Raw genomic sequence first — 13,911 nt, forward strand, 5'->3', positions numbered from 1 at the left:
TTTACCTCTTGAAAAATGAGGATTTGTTGATAGCTTATGGCAAAGATTCAAAGAGAGCTTCAATTTCCTATGTTACCTTTAATTTTTATTATAGCAAATGATTATATTGATGGTTGATGATATTGTGACATCTTAATATTTTAGTGGGACATTTGATAAAGGAGAAAAGCCATTTTGGAATTTGGTGGTAAATAGTGAAAATAATATATTTTATTTCTTAATAACCAAATAAATGTTTTATCTGTGTTATCTCTGTTAGTAGCAGTGTCTTATCTTTGTTCAAAATGGGCCTGGGGATTGGGAATGACAGACTAGTTTTGCTGGAACCTGATAAACATAGCTGAATTTTACTTATCAAGCGCTGTATGTGGATATCCAAGAATGTGGGTGATTCAGTGGGTGAGATATATTAGTCCTTTTTCATTTTTTTCCTCAATAAAACCCTTTTGCTGGGTTGGGGCTGTAGCTCAGTGGCAGAGCACTTGTCTAGCACATGTGAGGCCCTGGGTTCAATCCTCAGCACCACATAAAAATAAATAAATAAAATAAAGTTATTGTGAAAAAATTCTAAAAAAAGAAACCAAAAACCTTTTTGCTAACCCTCTATAGTTATTTAAGATCATCATTTTCTTTTATTATTGAATCTGCTATTCCTCCCCTTCCCCACACTCCCCTTCCCCCCAAAAAAATGATCCTGAAGGAAGGAAGAAAGGAAGAAGAAAGACTTCTTCATAGAAGAAGTCAAATGTGTTTGGGTTTGCTATCTACTCTAAAAGATGTCTGTGTAATTGGCATGCAGCCATTTTCAGAAAGTTAGATTTTGGATTTGAATTATATTTGTTTTCTCTGTGTGTTTAAACACATTTATCTTTTAATACTGCTGTTATGTTATTTTTTTCTTCTAGTTTGCAGAATTTGATCAGATTATGAAGTCTGACCCTGACCACTTAGCAGAGTTGGTTAAGAAAGTCAATCATTGGCTAGTCTGCAGTCGCTGGAAGAAAGTTCAATGGTGTTCGTTGTCGGTCATAAAACGTGAGTGTTTTCTTTCATTTCAGGATGTTTTATTACTTTGGAAGTAAGGTGGTTTGTGCATGTTATAAGGCTGTCTCAGAGGTGGATGCTAGGCAAGAAGATCGTGATGTTGGTTCACACTGTGTCCGATTCCTCTGGCAGCACTTTGTATCTAGTGTGTATTAATATTTGTAGACTTTCTATATTTTATTTTTTTGAATGCATGATTCTTATTTTCCCTATCTGAATTTGTTAAGTAATATTAATTTCATTATGTTCTAAACAGAACAGAACTTAGTATCTTGATTCGTTTTTCTCTTTCTCCCCTCAACCCACAATACCACTCTTGAATCTCTCAGACTTAAACCAGAACTTTTTCTGCGTGTGCGGCATCTCTAGTAACACACTTCAAAAATTTCAGGATTACAATTGTCTCTTCTTTCTTATTCCTGAAATCTTGTCAATCATCAGCTCATACTGATTTATTCTCCGAATACTGTAATTATTTACTTTGTATTCCAGCACCGTAGTGGAGCCTCTTTATCCCACTTGTTAATAACTTGAGCAGCTCCCAAGCTGGTGTTCCTGGCTTCCCAGAGTCCTCGCTCTATACCCAAAACCTCCATGGCCCTTCTTCAGTAGAGGCAAAGTCTGAATTCTTAGAAGATCTTTTAGGATCCTGTAAAACAGGGTATTGCCTCATCCTTGCATCCTGTTCTGCCATTCCCCTTTCACACCCTGGTCTTTGACGCATTGGACTAAGCTGCTTTTGTCTATGTGCTTCTGCTAGGCCATACTTATCTCTGATCCAAAGCAAGGGTGGGGGCAGAATATTTTTTACTTAGTTGAGGGTCAGTGGCAAAAATCTTTAATTTTGGGGCATTGAGAATCCGTAATTTGATTAAATTTATAATCCCCCCACCAGAGTACTTGAAATACTGCTAGGTACATGAAGAAGATTCATTAAATTATTCCTTATCAATAGAAAAAGGAAATTCCTTTGACATAATGGAGAGAGACCATTTAAACAAAGATTATTATTGGAATCTTTTGTTAGAAAATTATGAATATGGATAAGAAGACAACTATAATAAAGAAAAAGATAATAGAACCTCTTTTCCTCATCATTTTCAAGTAAAATACAAGCATATTTGTTATGGTAGTTCAGTGCTTTTATCTATATGTTGATTATGATGGAGAGTACGTTATATTACAGTGACCTGTGCTATTCTATGTATTTGTGGATTTAGTTGTACAGATTTACTGAGGTCAGTAAACAGATAAGGATCTTTGCAGAATTTGAACAGGGATGCTCTGAAAAAAATGTTTCAAGGTGACATTATGTTAGGAAATTGTGGGTACCCAAAGTTAAAAAGATTTCTTTACTATAGGCTTCTCAGAGGCCTCATTCAATATGTTGATTGTGAATTTCCAAAGTGTTATAATAGTGTAAGTATCTTCTAAACTAATTCACAGGTAAATTCTTTTCTAAGGATATACCTGTTCATATTTCTTAGAATAGTATAAAAAGGAAATAATGCATTTCAAGCGCAAATCCAGCCACTGTACATGATGTACTTTTTATTTTTAAGAAGTATAACAAATTAAAGAAATGTTAATAAGCATTCAGATTTATATTTCTTGACAATTACTTTTAAAAATGAGTGCTGAATTAAAAAAAATATTTAAATTTATCTAATTTAAATGAAGTAATATTTATACTTTCACACAGTGAAAAACAAAATAAAATATCGAGCTGAAGCTTGCATTAAAATGCAGAAAACTGTTCGGATGTGGCTTTGCAAAAGGAGACACAAACCTCGGTAAGATGAATGGTGCCTAAGGAACCCTACAAAACCTAACTATCCTAATGTAAAACAGCAATAAATGCCTAATAAAAAAGTTTGGATCTCATGCTTTTTGTAAAATGATATGTTAGTCTATTATTTATAATATTTATTTGAAATTAACTAATTTATTCATTACTTGCCTCATCCTACATAAGGATTTGAAATGGCTTACAAAAATGCAAGTATTGTAAAAGATTGAAATAAATAGTTGAAAGAAACTGTTTTGGTTATTTAAGGGATTTGAATTTCTTGATAATGCAAGTTGACATTGGTTTAAAAAATATCTCTTTGCTGTTTAGACCATAATCCTTTCAAGATTATCCATAAGAATTATATTGTTTCACTGTAAATTTGGTTTTTATTTCGTATTTAAACTTTTCATTACTAATTTAGACTTTTTAACCTTGGAGTTCTGAATGACTATTGATTCATCATACCTTTTTAAAGTGATTCTAAGATGACTTCTTCAAGTTATATGATTTGAATTTTCTCTCAGCTGATAGAAAACCTCAATTGTATTGAAAGGCATCATTGTCATTCACAGCCATATTTCATTTTTCCCCCTCAATAAGAGATCTAAAAAAGAGAATACTAAGAAAAATTGAAAACACAAGTGAAATCTCCAGTTTGGCAATGTATTTTTAGCTTTTTATTAATGAAAAATCTTCCTATAGCATTAGATGGTAATGTTAATTGACTGATGAAATATTCTCTCTACAGCATTGATGGCTTGATTAAGGTGGGCACGCTGAAAAAACGACTTGATAAGTTTAATGAAGTAGTAAATGCATTGAAAGATGGAAAACCACAGGTGAATAAACAGATCAAAGATCTTGAAATTTCCATTGATGCTTTGATGGCCAAAATTAAGGTATGTAATTTTAGCCCAAATGACTTTGGCTTTTATATAGTTTAATGCCCTTTGCTATTGGTATTGAAATCATATAGAAAAATGTCCTTATTTTTCCAGTGTTCAAAATGTTGACAAATGGATGCTCATTATGTTGTTCTTTCTTCTTCTGTGTTTGAAAAGTTTCATAGCAGAAAGATAAAAAGGAATAGTTTTTATGCAGTTTCATCTGTTGTTAGGAAAATATCCCCCCCTACCAAGAGTAACTAAAATATAATCCTTTGATGCTAAACTTTTGCATAGTCATGATTCATAGAGGACTAATGCTGTTTAGTTTGATGACAGCGTTGGGTTAGAAATGAGTGCCTCATATCTGCTCAGCAGGTGCTCTGTCACTGAGCTATATCCCAAGACCTCCTTGAGACTGATTATTAAATTATAAAAGTAATATAATATCATTGGAAATTTAAAGAAAGAGTCAAAAAACACCTTTATAGCCCGTTGCTAGCATAATCGCTAGTACACTATTATATATTTCCCTCAAAATCTTTTTTTATTATGCATACATTTTTATTTTGTTCTTTATATACATTCAGTTTTTAAAATCTCTGTCATTATGTCATATGCTTTTTCATTATTAATACCTTATCTTCATACAGACTATAACATAATGGACTGTTATAAAAGTGGTCATAGCCATTTCTGCTTTGATTTTGTAGGAAAAGATGGGGAAGCTTTTGTTTGATTTTTCACTTATATGATTACTACTGGGATTTAAATTTTTCTTTTTTTGTATCTAGTGAATCTTTTCCTTAATTACATTGTAAGGTTTTGCTGTTTTTCTCAGCTAGTTTCATAGGTCAGTATATATATACATATTATAAATTCCTTAAAGTAAGCCTTTTGTCATATTTTATGTATAAGATATATATTTTACAATGGTAAATCTTTGAGGTAAAAAGGATGAAAATAATCAAGACAAGAATGAAAACACTGTTGATGGACTTGGCTGATTTTACAGATTGGTCAGGGGCCATCTCTGTTTATGGGGTATCAGTATCAATTAAAATTAACTCAGCCACATTTTTTGAAGGCTAACATAGGAAAATTACCCAACAATTTTAGATGTGTAGAGTAATTTCTTAAATATTCCTTAGGTACTGTTGGAACAATATTATTACAGAGAGTATACTTTGGCTAAATGAATTACTCATTCCTTCCATAAAAAAATAATTTTTAAGTACAATTATATTGCTTTACCCAGAATACACCTACTGTCTGTGACTTAGTTGCTGGTATTAAATAGAATCAAATGTTTGGGGACAGATATGACTTTTTAAGAACAGTGTTTCAATATTATTTAATGTATAAACATTACAGCAAAGATATGGGCTTATCAGCTTTCGCATTTCTTTGTTGTTGTTTGCTTGTTCTTTTTTTCCCATTTGTGTACGTATTGGAGTAGTTTTTTTTTAAATTGTGAAAACCATAACTTTAAATTTATTATCTTAACCATACGTAAGTGCTCAGGTCAGTAGTGTTGAGCATACTCACATTATTGTGTAACAGAAGAGATCACTTTTCTAAATACATGTTTATTATTTTGTTTTTTAAGTCCACTATGATGACCAGGGAACAAATACATAAAGAGTATGATGCCCTACTTAAAAGTTCAGAGGAGCTTCTCAGTGCGTTGCAGAAGAAAAAACAGCAGCAGGAGGAAGCAGAAAGGCTGAGGCGTATACAAGAAGAAATGGAAAAAGAAAGAAAAAGACGTGAAGAAGATGAACAGCGTCGAAGGAAGGAAGAGGAGGAAAGGCGAATGTAGGGCATTTATATTGTTTTGCATTAGAAACTGAATTGAAGAGTGAATTCTTGGCAATTTAGACAATGGTTAATGACTATTTCTAAAGCCATATTCTTAATTTAATGAACTAGTTTTAGAATAAATTTGTAATTTGAAAAAATAAGCTTTTATAATAGTTGCATAAAATTATTTTAACTACATGGAGAATCTTTAATTCACAAATTCCAAATCTGAAATACTTTAAAGTCTGATGCTTTTTGGGTGGCATGTTGGTGCTCAAATTGCAAAATTTTAAATTAAAATATTAATTATACATATTAGTGGAATTTGCTGATATTTCCCTATGTCATACTGTGTGCATTTATCAGATACATCCACGCTTCTTCTGACCCTTCTCACCCTTCAGGTATCCTTCTCAGTCTCTAGTAATCATGATTTTATTTTCAGTTTGACTTGTTATTTGTTTTTTAGTTTTCACGTATGAGAGAGAACATGTGATATGTGATACTTTTCTTTTATTTAATAATGATATTCTCTAGTTCCATCCATTTGGCTACATTGACAGGATTTCATTCTTTATGGCTGAATAATACTCCATTGTGTATATATACTGTATTTTTTAAACCCATTCATCTGCTGATAGGCACCCAGCCTGATTCTACATCTTAGTTATTGTGAATAGTGCCCCAGTAAATATGGGCATTAAGGAATCTTTTTACGTATGCTGACTTAATTTTCTTTTGATATGTATCCAAGAGTGGGACAGCTGAATCACATGGTAGCTCTGTTTTTAGTTTTTTGAGGCTTCTCTCTATAGTTTTCATTAGAGACTTACATATTTAAATTCCCACCAATAGTATGTAAGGGTTTATTTTTCTTCACATCCTCACCAGCATTTATTATTTTTTGATAATAGTCATTCTAACAGGTGAGATCATATCTCATTGTAGTTTTGAATTGCATTTCCCTGATGGCTGGCTGATAACTTTGAACATTTTTTCATGTATTTATTGACCATTTGTATTTCTTCTTTTGAGAAGTGTCTGCTCAGATCATTTGCCCATTTATTAATTGCATTAACTTCTTCTTTTTAAGTATTTTGAGTTCTTTGTATTTTCTGGTGATTAACTCTGTCAGATGAATAGCTGATAAATATATTATCCCCTTCAGTTGATAATCTCTTTACTATGTTGGTTGTTTCCTTTGCTGTTTATTTTGATGTCATTTCATTTGTCTATTCTTGCTTTTGTCTGAAGTTTTGGAGTCCCATACAGAAAATCATTGCCTATACCTATATTTTGAAGTATTTCCCCTGTTTTCTTCCAGTAATTTCAGGTCTTACATTAAGATCTTTGATTCATTTTGAGTTAGTTGTTTTTAGAGTGAGAGAGGAATCAAGTGTCAATCTTCTGCATGTGGATACCCAGTTTTCTCACTCTTGATCATGTTTTTGGCACGTTTGTCAATAATCAGATGGCTGTAGCTGCATGGTTTTATTTCTGTGTTCTCTATTCTATTTCATTGGTCTCTGTTTTTATGCAAGTACCATGCTGTTTTTGTTGCTGTGGCTCTGTAGTATGTTTTTAAACCATACTACAGTATTTCTACTCAGGATTGCTGTGCTTATTCTGGGTCTTTTGTTCTTCCATGTGAATTTTAGGATTGTTTTTTTCTAGTTCTGTGAAGAATGCCATTGGAGTTTTAGTGTAGATTGCACTGAATATGCATAGTATGGGCATTTTAAAAAAATTTAGTTGTAGATGGACACAGTATTTTTATTTTATTTATTTTTTTGTGGTGCTGAGGATTGAACCCAGTGTCTCACACATACTAGTTATTTATTTTTTTGTGGTGCTGAGGATTGAACCCAGTGTCTCACACATACTAGTTATTTATTTTTTTGTGGTGCTGAGGTGCCGCAGTCTGGCTGGGCACAAATGCCGCAGTCTGGCTGGGCACACAATCACGAGCCACCACACAGCTTGTAGATTCAAACAGCAACTCTTTATTCCCGAACTCACACCAGCCGTCTACAATCACGTTCTGGGGAAATCCACGTTCTCTTCCCAAATCCACGTTCTCTGCCCAAATCACGTTCTCTGCCCAAATTCACCTCCACTGGGCTTCTATCTCCAAAATATACTGTCTAAATCCCGTGAGAACTCAAGGGGAACTCAGGCAGCAGGATACGCCCTATTCCCAGCAGGAATAATCTTAAACCTTAAACCTGGAACCTAAACTGGGAACGCCCTAAACACGATTATCTTAAAACCGGGAACACCCTAATCTGCCTTGGTCCTTGAGCAAGGTCACGTACATTCAATGTCACTGCAACATGGGGTACGCTGGCAAGGAAATTGTCATACCTACTTGGCTAATGGCTCCCAGCACTGAGGATTGAACCCAGTGTCTCACACATACACATTATCAGTTCTAATAGTCTTCAGTGGAGTCTTTAGTTTTTTTATATATTGAGTCATATCATCTACTTAGAGAATTTATCTAACTTCACCTTTTCTATTTGTATGCCTTTTATTTTCATTCTCTTGTTTAATAGCTCTAGTTGGAACTTCTAGTAGTAATATATTGAGTAAGAGTGGTAAAAGTAGACACCCTTGCCTTGTTCCTGATCTAAGAAGGAATGTTTTCAGGTTTTCCAACTCCACTCCCCGCCCCCCATTCATGATGTTGGTTATGGGCTTGTCATATACAGCCTGATTTTCAGATTAGGGATGCTCAACTGGTAAAGCTTTTGAAAATATTCCCAAATCCAGCTGGGCTTGGTGGTTCATGCCTATAATCCCAGCTGCTTGAGGCTGATGCAGGAGGTCAAGTTCAAGGCCAGCCTCAGCAACTTAGTGAGACTGTGTCACAAAATAAAGAATAAAAAGGGGTGGAGATATAGCACAGTGATAGGGCACTGCTGGGTTCAGTTCCCTATACTGGAGAAGAAAGAAAGAGGGGTAAGATGGAAGGGAGTGAGGGATGGATGAAGGAAGGAAATATTTCAAAATTGAAATAGAAAATCAAAATCTGAACCACTCCTCTCCCACTATTTTGGACAAGGGATACTTGAACTGGGTAATCTTGAGTTTTGGTTGGACTTTTACCCTTGAGGATTTCTTAACTACGTTTTAAAGCTATGGCTTGTATTTCATTTTATAAGGTAGAAAAAGGTACTTCTATTTTTTTGCAGTTTTAAAATTGATAGCGTTTTGGAAAATTGCAATTACAGGATAAACAGAAGAAATATGGGTTGTTTGGTTTGAAAAGAGGATAGAAGGAATTATGCATAATTAGGACCTTACAGTTAGGCCTTGTAACCAAGTCAATTTAGAGGTGTTATAGGTTATAGAATATAATTGTATTTGTTTTATTTACATATTGCTGGCAGTATAAATTTTATTAAAAATAAGTTGAGAATGTATGTGGCCAACAGGTTTGGTTCCTATTCTGTTATCTTTATTTATTAATAGTTAATTTGCCTTCTGAAGAATTCCTTATTTTCTGTTAAATTTTTGAAGAGTTTTTTTATTTCTTATTAGGAAACTTGAGATGGAAGCAAAGAGAAAACAAGAAGAAGAAGAGAGAAAGAAAAGGGAAGATGATGAAAAACGTATTCAGGTATATACTTACTGACTGAATTTCTATCAAGGTAGAATGTACAAAGTTATAGAAGAAGTAAAAATAAGATCTTGATTTGGTAGTAAGCCATCACTAGTTTATCCTACAGGCCAAAGGCAGTTCTGAAGGAATTACGGAGCTGGGGAAATGAGTTCAAATCCAGGCTCTGTCACTGACAGAAATTATGTCATCATATACTTCACAAATAGTGACTGTGGGCCACAGTGTCTCTTTAGAATGTGGATGAGTCATAGGTGGGAACATTGAGAAAGTTATAGATGTTAAAGCATTTAGAACATATTATATTTCTATTACACCTACGGAATGTCAGTGAACATTCACTTACGTCATAATTTTATGTATGAAAACTTTGTAGATATGGGTATTAATAGGTTAGAATTAAGATATTCTCTCTATCCCACCATATTTAAAAAGTTTCATGTCTGAAAATAATTGATCATGTAATTGAATTTCTGTTTTTCTGGGCTTTCATAATATATACTTAAGCATAACCTGCTCTTTAAATTCTGATATCTTCAGTGTAGGTACTGGTGTTAATTCACCAGCTGGGATACTGTGATGTTTGGGATATTCGGACTGTAGTTTTAGAGTGGTGGAACTCTGGTTCTTCTGCCTTCTGTTGGCTTTGGGAAAGTGAAGTATTAATGATAATATAGGAAAAAAATAAGACTTTAGAGATTTGTGGTTAAATAATATATATATCCATTAATATATATATTATATAAATTATATTAATATGTAATATATAAATATATATTAAATATGTATAGTATACATAGATATATATAATTATATATGTATAATTTTTTAAAATATATTTTTTAGATGTTGATATATACCTTTATTTTATTCACTTATTTTTATATGCAGTGCCGAGAATCGAACCCAGTGCCTCATATATGCTAGGCAAGCTCTCTACCACTGAATCACAACCCCAGCCCCTATGTGTACGATTATTTTATATATATATGTATACACACACACACATACATACACACACACACACATATAACATATAATAAATGTAATCCTTAGTTCTTAATAAGAAAGCATTTAGAACTAAGGAACTTAGAACTAAGGAACCATTAGGTCTTCCTTTTATTTTAAGTAATAATGAAGAGTGATCAAGTAACATGTGAAGAACTCTTGGTGAAATGGCTGTCTTGCTTGGTAGGCTGAGGTGGAGGAGCAGCTGGCCCGACAGAGGGAAGAGGAGTCCCAGCAGCAAGCAGTTCTGGAGCAGGAGCGTAGGGACAGGGAGCTGGCCCTGCGGATCGCCCAGAGTGAATCTGAGCTCATCAGTGATGAGGCCCAGGGTGACCAGGCACTCCGGAGGTACTGGGGCCCTTGTGTGGGAGGGTTGCACCTTCTCCATTTCTTTTTTTTATCTCTCTGCTTTTCAGTTACATGTAAAAGAGAACAGGAGAAAATCATATCCCTTAGATCCTGTTATGTTTGAAGTAAAATCATTGAAGTCATATCTGCTTTTATACCCAAATGAATGAAACAGTTGATTTGCCATTAAATTGTTGAACTGTTGAAAAATAAAATTTCAGTTAGTGAGTACTCTGTTAAGAAAACATCTCAACTTTTATTCTGAAGTTGTCTTTAAGAGTATTACATATTAGGTAGACATGTAATTTCCAAGTTCTTGTCAAGCACTGGGAGAAATTATTAACTGTACTGTATGCACTTTTTTGTTTAGGATTTTTTTATTTTCCTAAAGCCCATTTTTTTTTTAAACCATATTTCTGAAAGAAGGAGATTTACCCTCCAGTGTCTCAGAATAAAAGGAGTTCCTTCCCAATAAAGGAGGTTAATCGTATTGAAATATTTGGGCTCCTCTGATTTCTGAATGATATCTCTAAATATCATAAAGGAGTGTGGAAGAATATGGAAATTCTTAATACTTCATGAGAAGTTTCAGGGAGGTTTAATATTTTTCATTTAAAACTTATAAGAAAGAAACAGTAATTGTTTTGATAATTTATTTTTAAGAAAAAAGCAAAACTAGCTTGTAGGACTCCTCCATATGTTGACATATATACTGTATATATATATATGTGTGTGTATATATACTGAGAGGCAAACATGTAACAAAATACAGTTAACTGTAATAAAACTATAGTTAAATTACAACCACTAGATGGAGCTATTTCTTTGTGAAATGAAAAGGCCTGGGTTCAAATTGCAAGGTGAATCATAAGGAAATTGCAATTTGAATTAGCTAAAAACACAGATGGGGAAGAAAAGGGTTTGTTAAGTTGCCTTTTTCTAGTAAATGATTATTTTGAGAAGCTCTCAAGTCTGAATTATATATGAAAGTATGTTAGGGTAAATGAACTTTCTAGACCTATTATAAACAAAAGGTGTTATTATTAAGCTTTTGGGTTTGAGACCATTATAATTAAAATATTTTGGCTCATCTTTGCCTTTTGTATATGCAGACTTGGCTCAGCTGCTCTCCTGTTCTTTTCACCTGTGTCTGTTGGGATGACTAGAGAATTGACTAGCAGCTAGGCCAGACTTCGAGTAAGCCCTGCTCTGACAGCTGCTATCTCTAATGTCTGTGCTGCAGCACAACAGTGGACAGAGCAGGGTTTATTGTAGGTGAAGTTCATTTCTTAGTGACTCACTAATAGAATAATTATTGGTATTCATTGTCAAGCTTTATGTGTATGCATTTGAAAGAGTTAGCTATATCCACTGCCATTCCATAGGCTGTGTGCAAGTCACTGCCCTGTATGTAGATTCCTTTCCTCTTTTCAGGAAGGTACACTTCTTTCAGGGTGAGTCCACCCTAGAAAGAGTAGACATTTAGGATTTTCATGGTAAAATCATGTAAATCACAAGTTACCTGCAGTGTAAATTAAGCATAATTATCTAGTCTATGGGACCATTATTGAATAATGAGGTATGCAAGCCATTATGACTTTAAAGGCAGAAGAGTGAATTGGTTCTTTTGTGGTATAGCCCTAGATGCCTCCTCCTCTGCAGCCTTCTTCTATGACCCTCAGGTTCTCTGAGCTCCTTCCCTTGTTGTGATTATTTTATACTCCATACTACAAACATCAGCACTTCACTATGGATAATGTTTTTACATTAATAGTCTATGTTTGATAGTTTTATTCCGTGGACTATAATTTAATGTTTGTGAATGTTTATTTTACCTTTGTTAGCGTTGAATTCTTTCTATATCAAATTTATGAATGAGACTTCTCCAAATAAATTAATTTGTAAGAAACAGCATGAAAATTTCCATGGGCTCTGTGATGTGTAAATATATGCAAATGGATTTTGCTACAATAAACAATATAAAGTTGCTTTTCCAGCTTAGATTCCTGTGGAGTAACTTCTAAGTAACAATCATTTTCCACATGTTTTAAAATATAATCTAAATCAACTACATACATGAACCTTGATGCAAAGTAACAATTTCAAATTATCTGAAATTGTAAAGTAATATCCAGTTTCTGTTAAGAATGAATCTCACAATGTACAAATTTTCCAATCTAGATGAATTTGCTCTTTAATTTTCATTGAATGCTTTTCATTTATTCTTTTATAATTACTTTAATGAAGATTTTAAAAATATATGAAAATTCTGAGTGATCTCTTACAGATGAAAGATGATTGAATTTTTTAATCCCATGAATAAAATAATTGAAACACAAATTGACCCAATGTAGCTTTACAATTCAGAGTTGGTTATGATATTAACTAAAATATATTCTTTTCACAGAAATGATGGAACAAGACCTAAAATGACACCGTATGTCATTTTCCTTTACTTTTTTTTTTTAATAGAGTATGGATATTTTGTGGGGAGTCGGTTTCCTCCAGGGAGTAGTTTATTTCATTTTATTAAAAGAGAGTGAGATAATATTGTTTCATTTTTTTTCCTTTCCTGAGGAAAATGTTTGATGCTCAATTTCAGTAGTTTTTTATTTGATTTCTTTTTTTGTGTGTGTTGTCTTTGCTTAAATGTTGATAGTTTATTTTACATATTTTTAACTTTTCCTTACCCCTTACATCTTTATAGCAGCAGGTATGGAGAAATAAATAAGTAAAATATTCAGGTTTAAGAATATAGTTAATTCTAATAATATCTGAAATAGGTCATAGTCTGAAGTTACATATGTAATATCTTTTTTGTAATGTAAATCTCCCCACAGAGAGTGAATACTAGTAACACTTGGGATATAAATAAAATCTGAATTTTAACAGCTTTCAGGACTCCATATGTAACCTTTATTTTGATGATTCCCAGCTCTGTCAGACATTAGTATGAATAGCAAATATTTTATAGATTATGTAACCTATAAATATTTCCAAAAAATACATATAAAGGAAAAATAAAAAGATAGTCATTTATAATAAAACATTATTTTAATATGAAACTACTTGTGCATAATTTCAACAGAAGACATAATCAAGTAATCAGATATTTTTACTTATACATAGAATCTCTATGAATGCCATAACTACAGATGCAGATTGATATACGAATGTTGTGTCAGAAACTCAAATGCCATGAAATTGTGAACAGTCCTTTTTAAAGTTCTGAACAGAACTATATACAATTTCCTCTCAATTACACAATATTTGTGTCCCTAGAAAAATTCTGTTTTAAAACCATGCAAAAAACATATTGTTTACGTGTGAAGCTTTGTTCACACGTGAAATATGTATTTGTATGTATGTATTTCACCCTTATGTGTCTGGCAGACTTGTCAAAGTTACAT

The 13,911-nt window shown here is 33.1% G+C and overlaps 1 protein-coding gene across 7 annotated transcripts in view; it reads left to right on the top strand.

Annotated features, from left to right (window-relative positions):
- Window positions 1–13,911, top strand: part of Myo6 (myosin VI) — a 155,883-nt gene that overhangs the window by 121,768 nt on the left and 20,204 nt on the right. For 4 of the 7 annotated variants that reach the window (XM_046430436.2, XM_046430437.2, XM_058574522.1 and 1 more), the window contains 7 exons: window positions 906–1,035; window positions 2,747–2,837; window positions 3,585–3,735; window positions 5,330–5,538; window positions 9,067–9,145; window positions 10,341–10,501; window positions 12,909–12,938. In XM_046430436.2, coding sequence (XP_046286392.1) covers window positions 906–1,035; window positions 2,747–2,837; window positions 3,585–3,735; window positions 5,330–5,538; window positions 9,067–9,145; window positions 10,341–10,501; window positions 12,909–12,938 — 851 coding nt within the window. The remainder of the gene's footprint in view (window positions 1–905; window positions 1,036–2,746; window positions 2,838–3,584; window positions 3,736–5,329; window positions 5,539–9,066; window positions 9,146–10,340; window positions 10,502–12,908; window positions 12,939–13,911) is intronic. The other 3 variants (XM_046430438.2, XM_046430439.2, XM_046430440.2) reach the window with 1 other exon arrangement.

Source organism: Marmota monax, unplaced genomic scaffold (assembly GCF_021218885.2).
Source record: "Marmota monax isolate L192 unplaced genomic scaffold, Marmota_monax_Labrador192_F-V1.1 WCK01_AAM20220418_F8-fsc00227, whole genome shotgun sequence".
NCBI lineage: Eukaryota > Metazoa > Chordata > Mammalia > Rodentia > Sciuridae > Marmota > Marmota monax.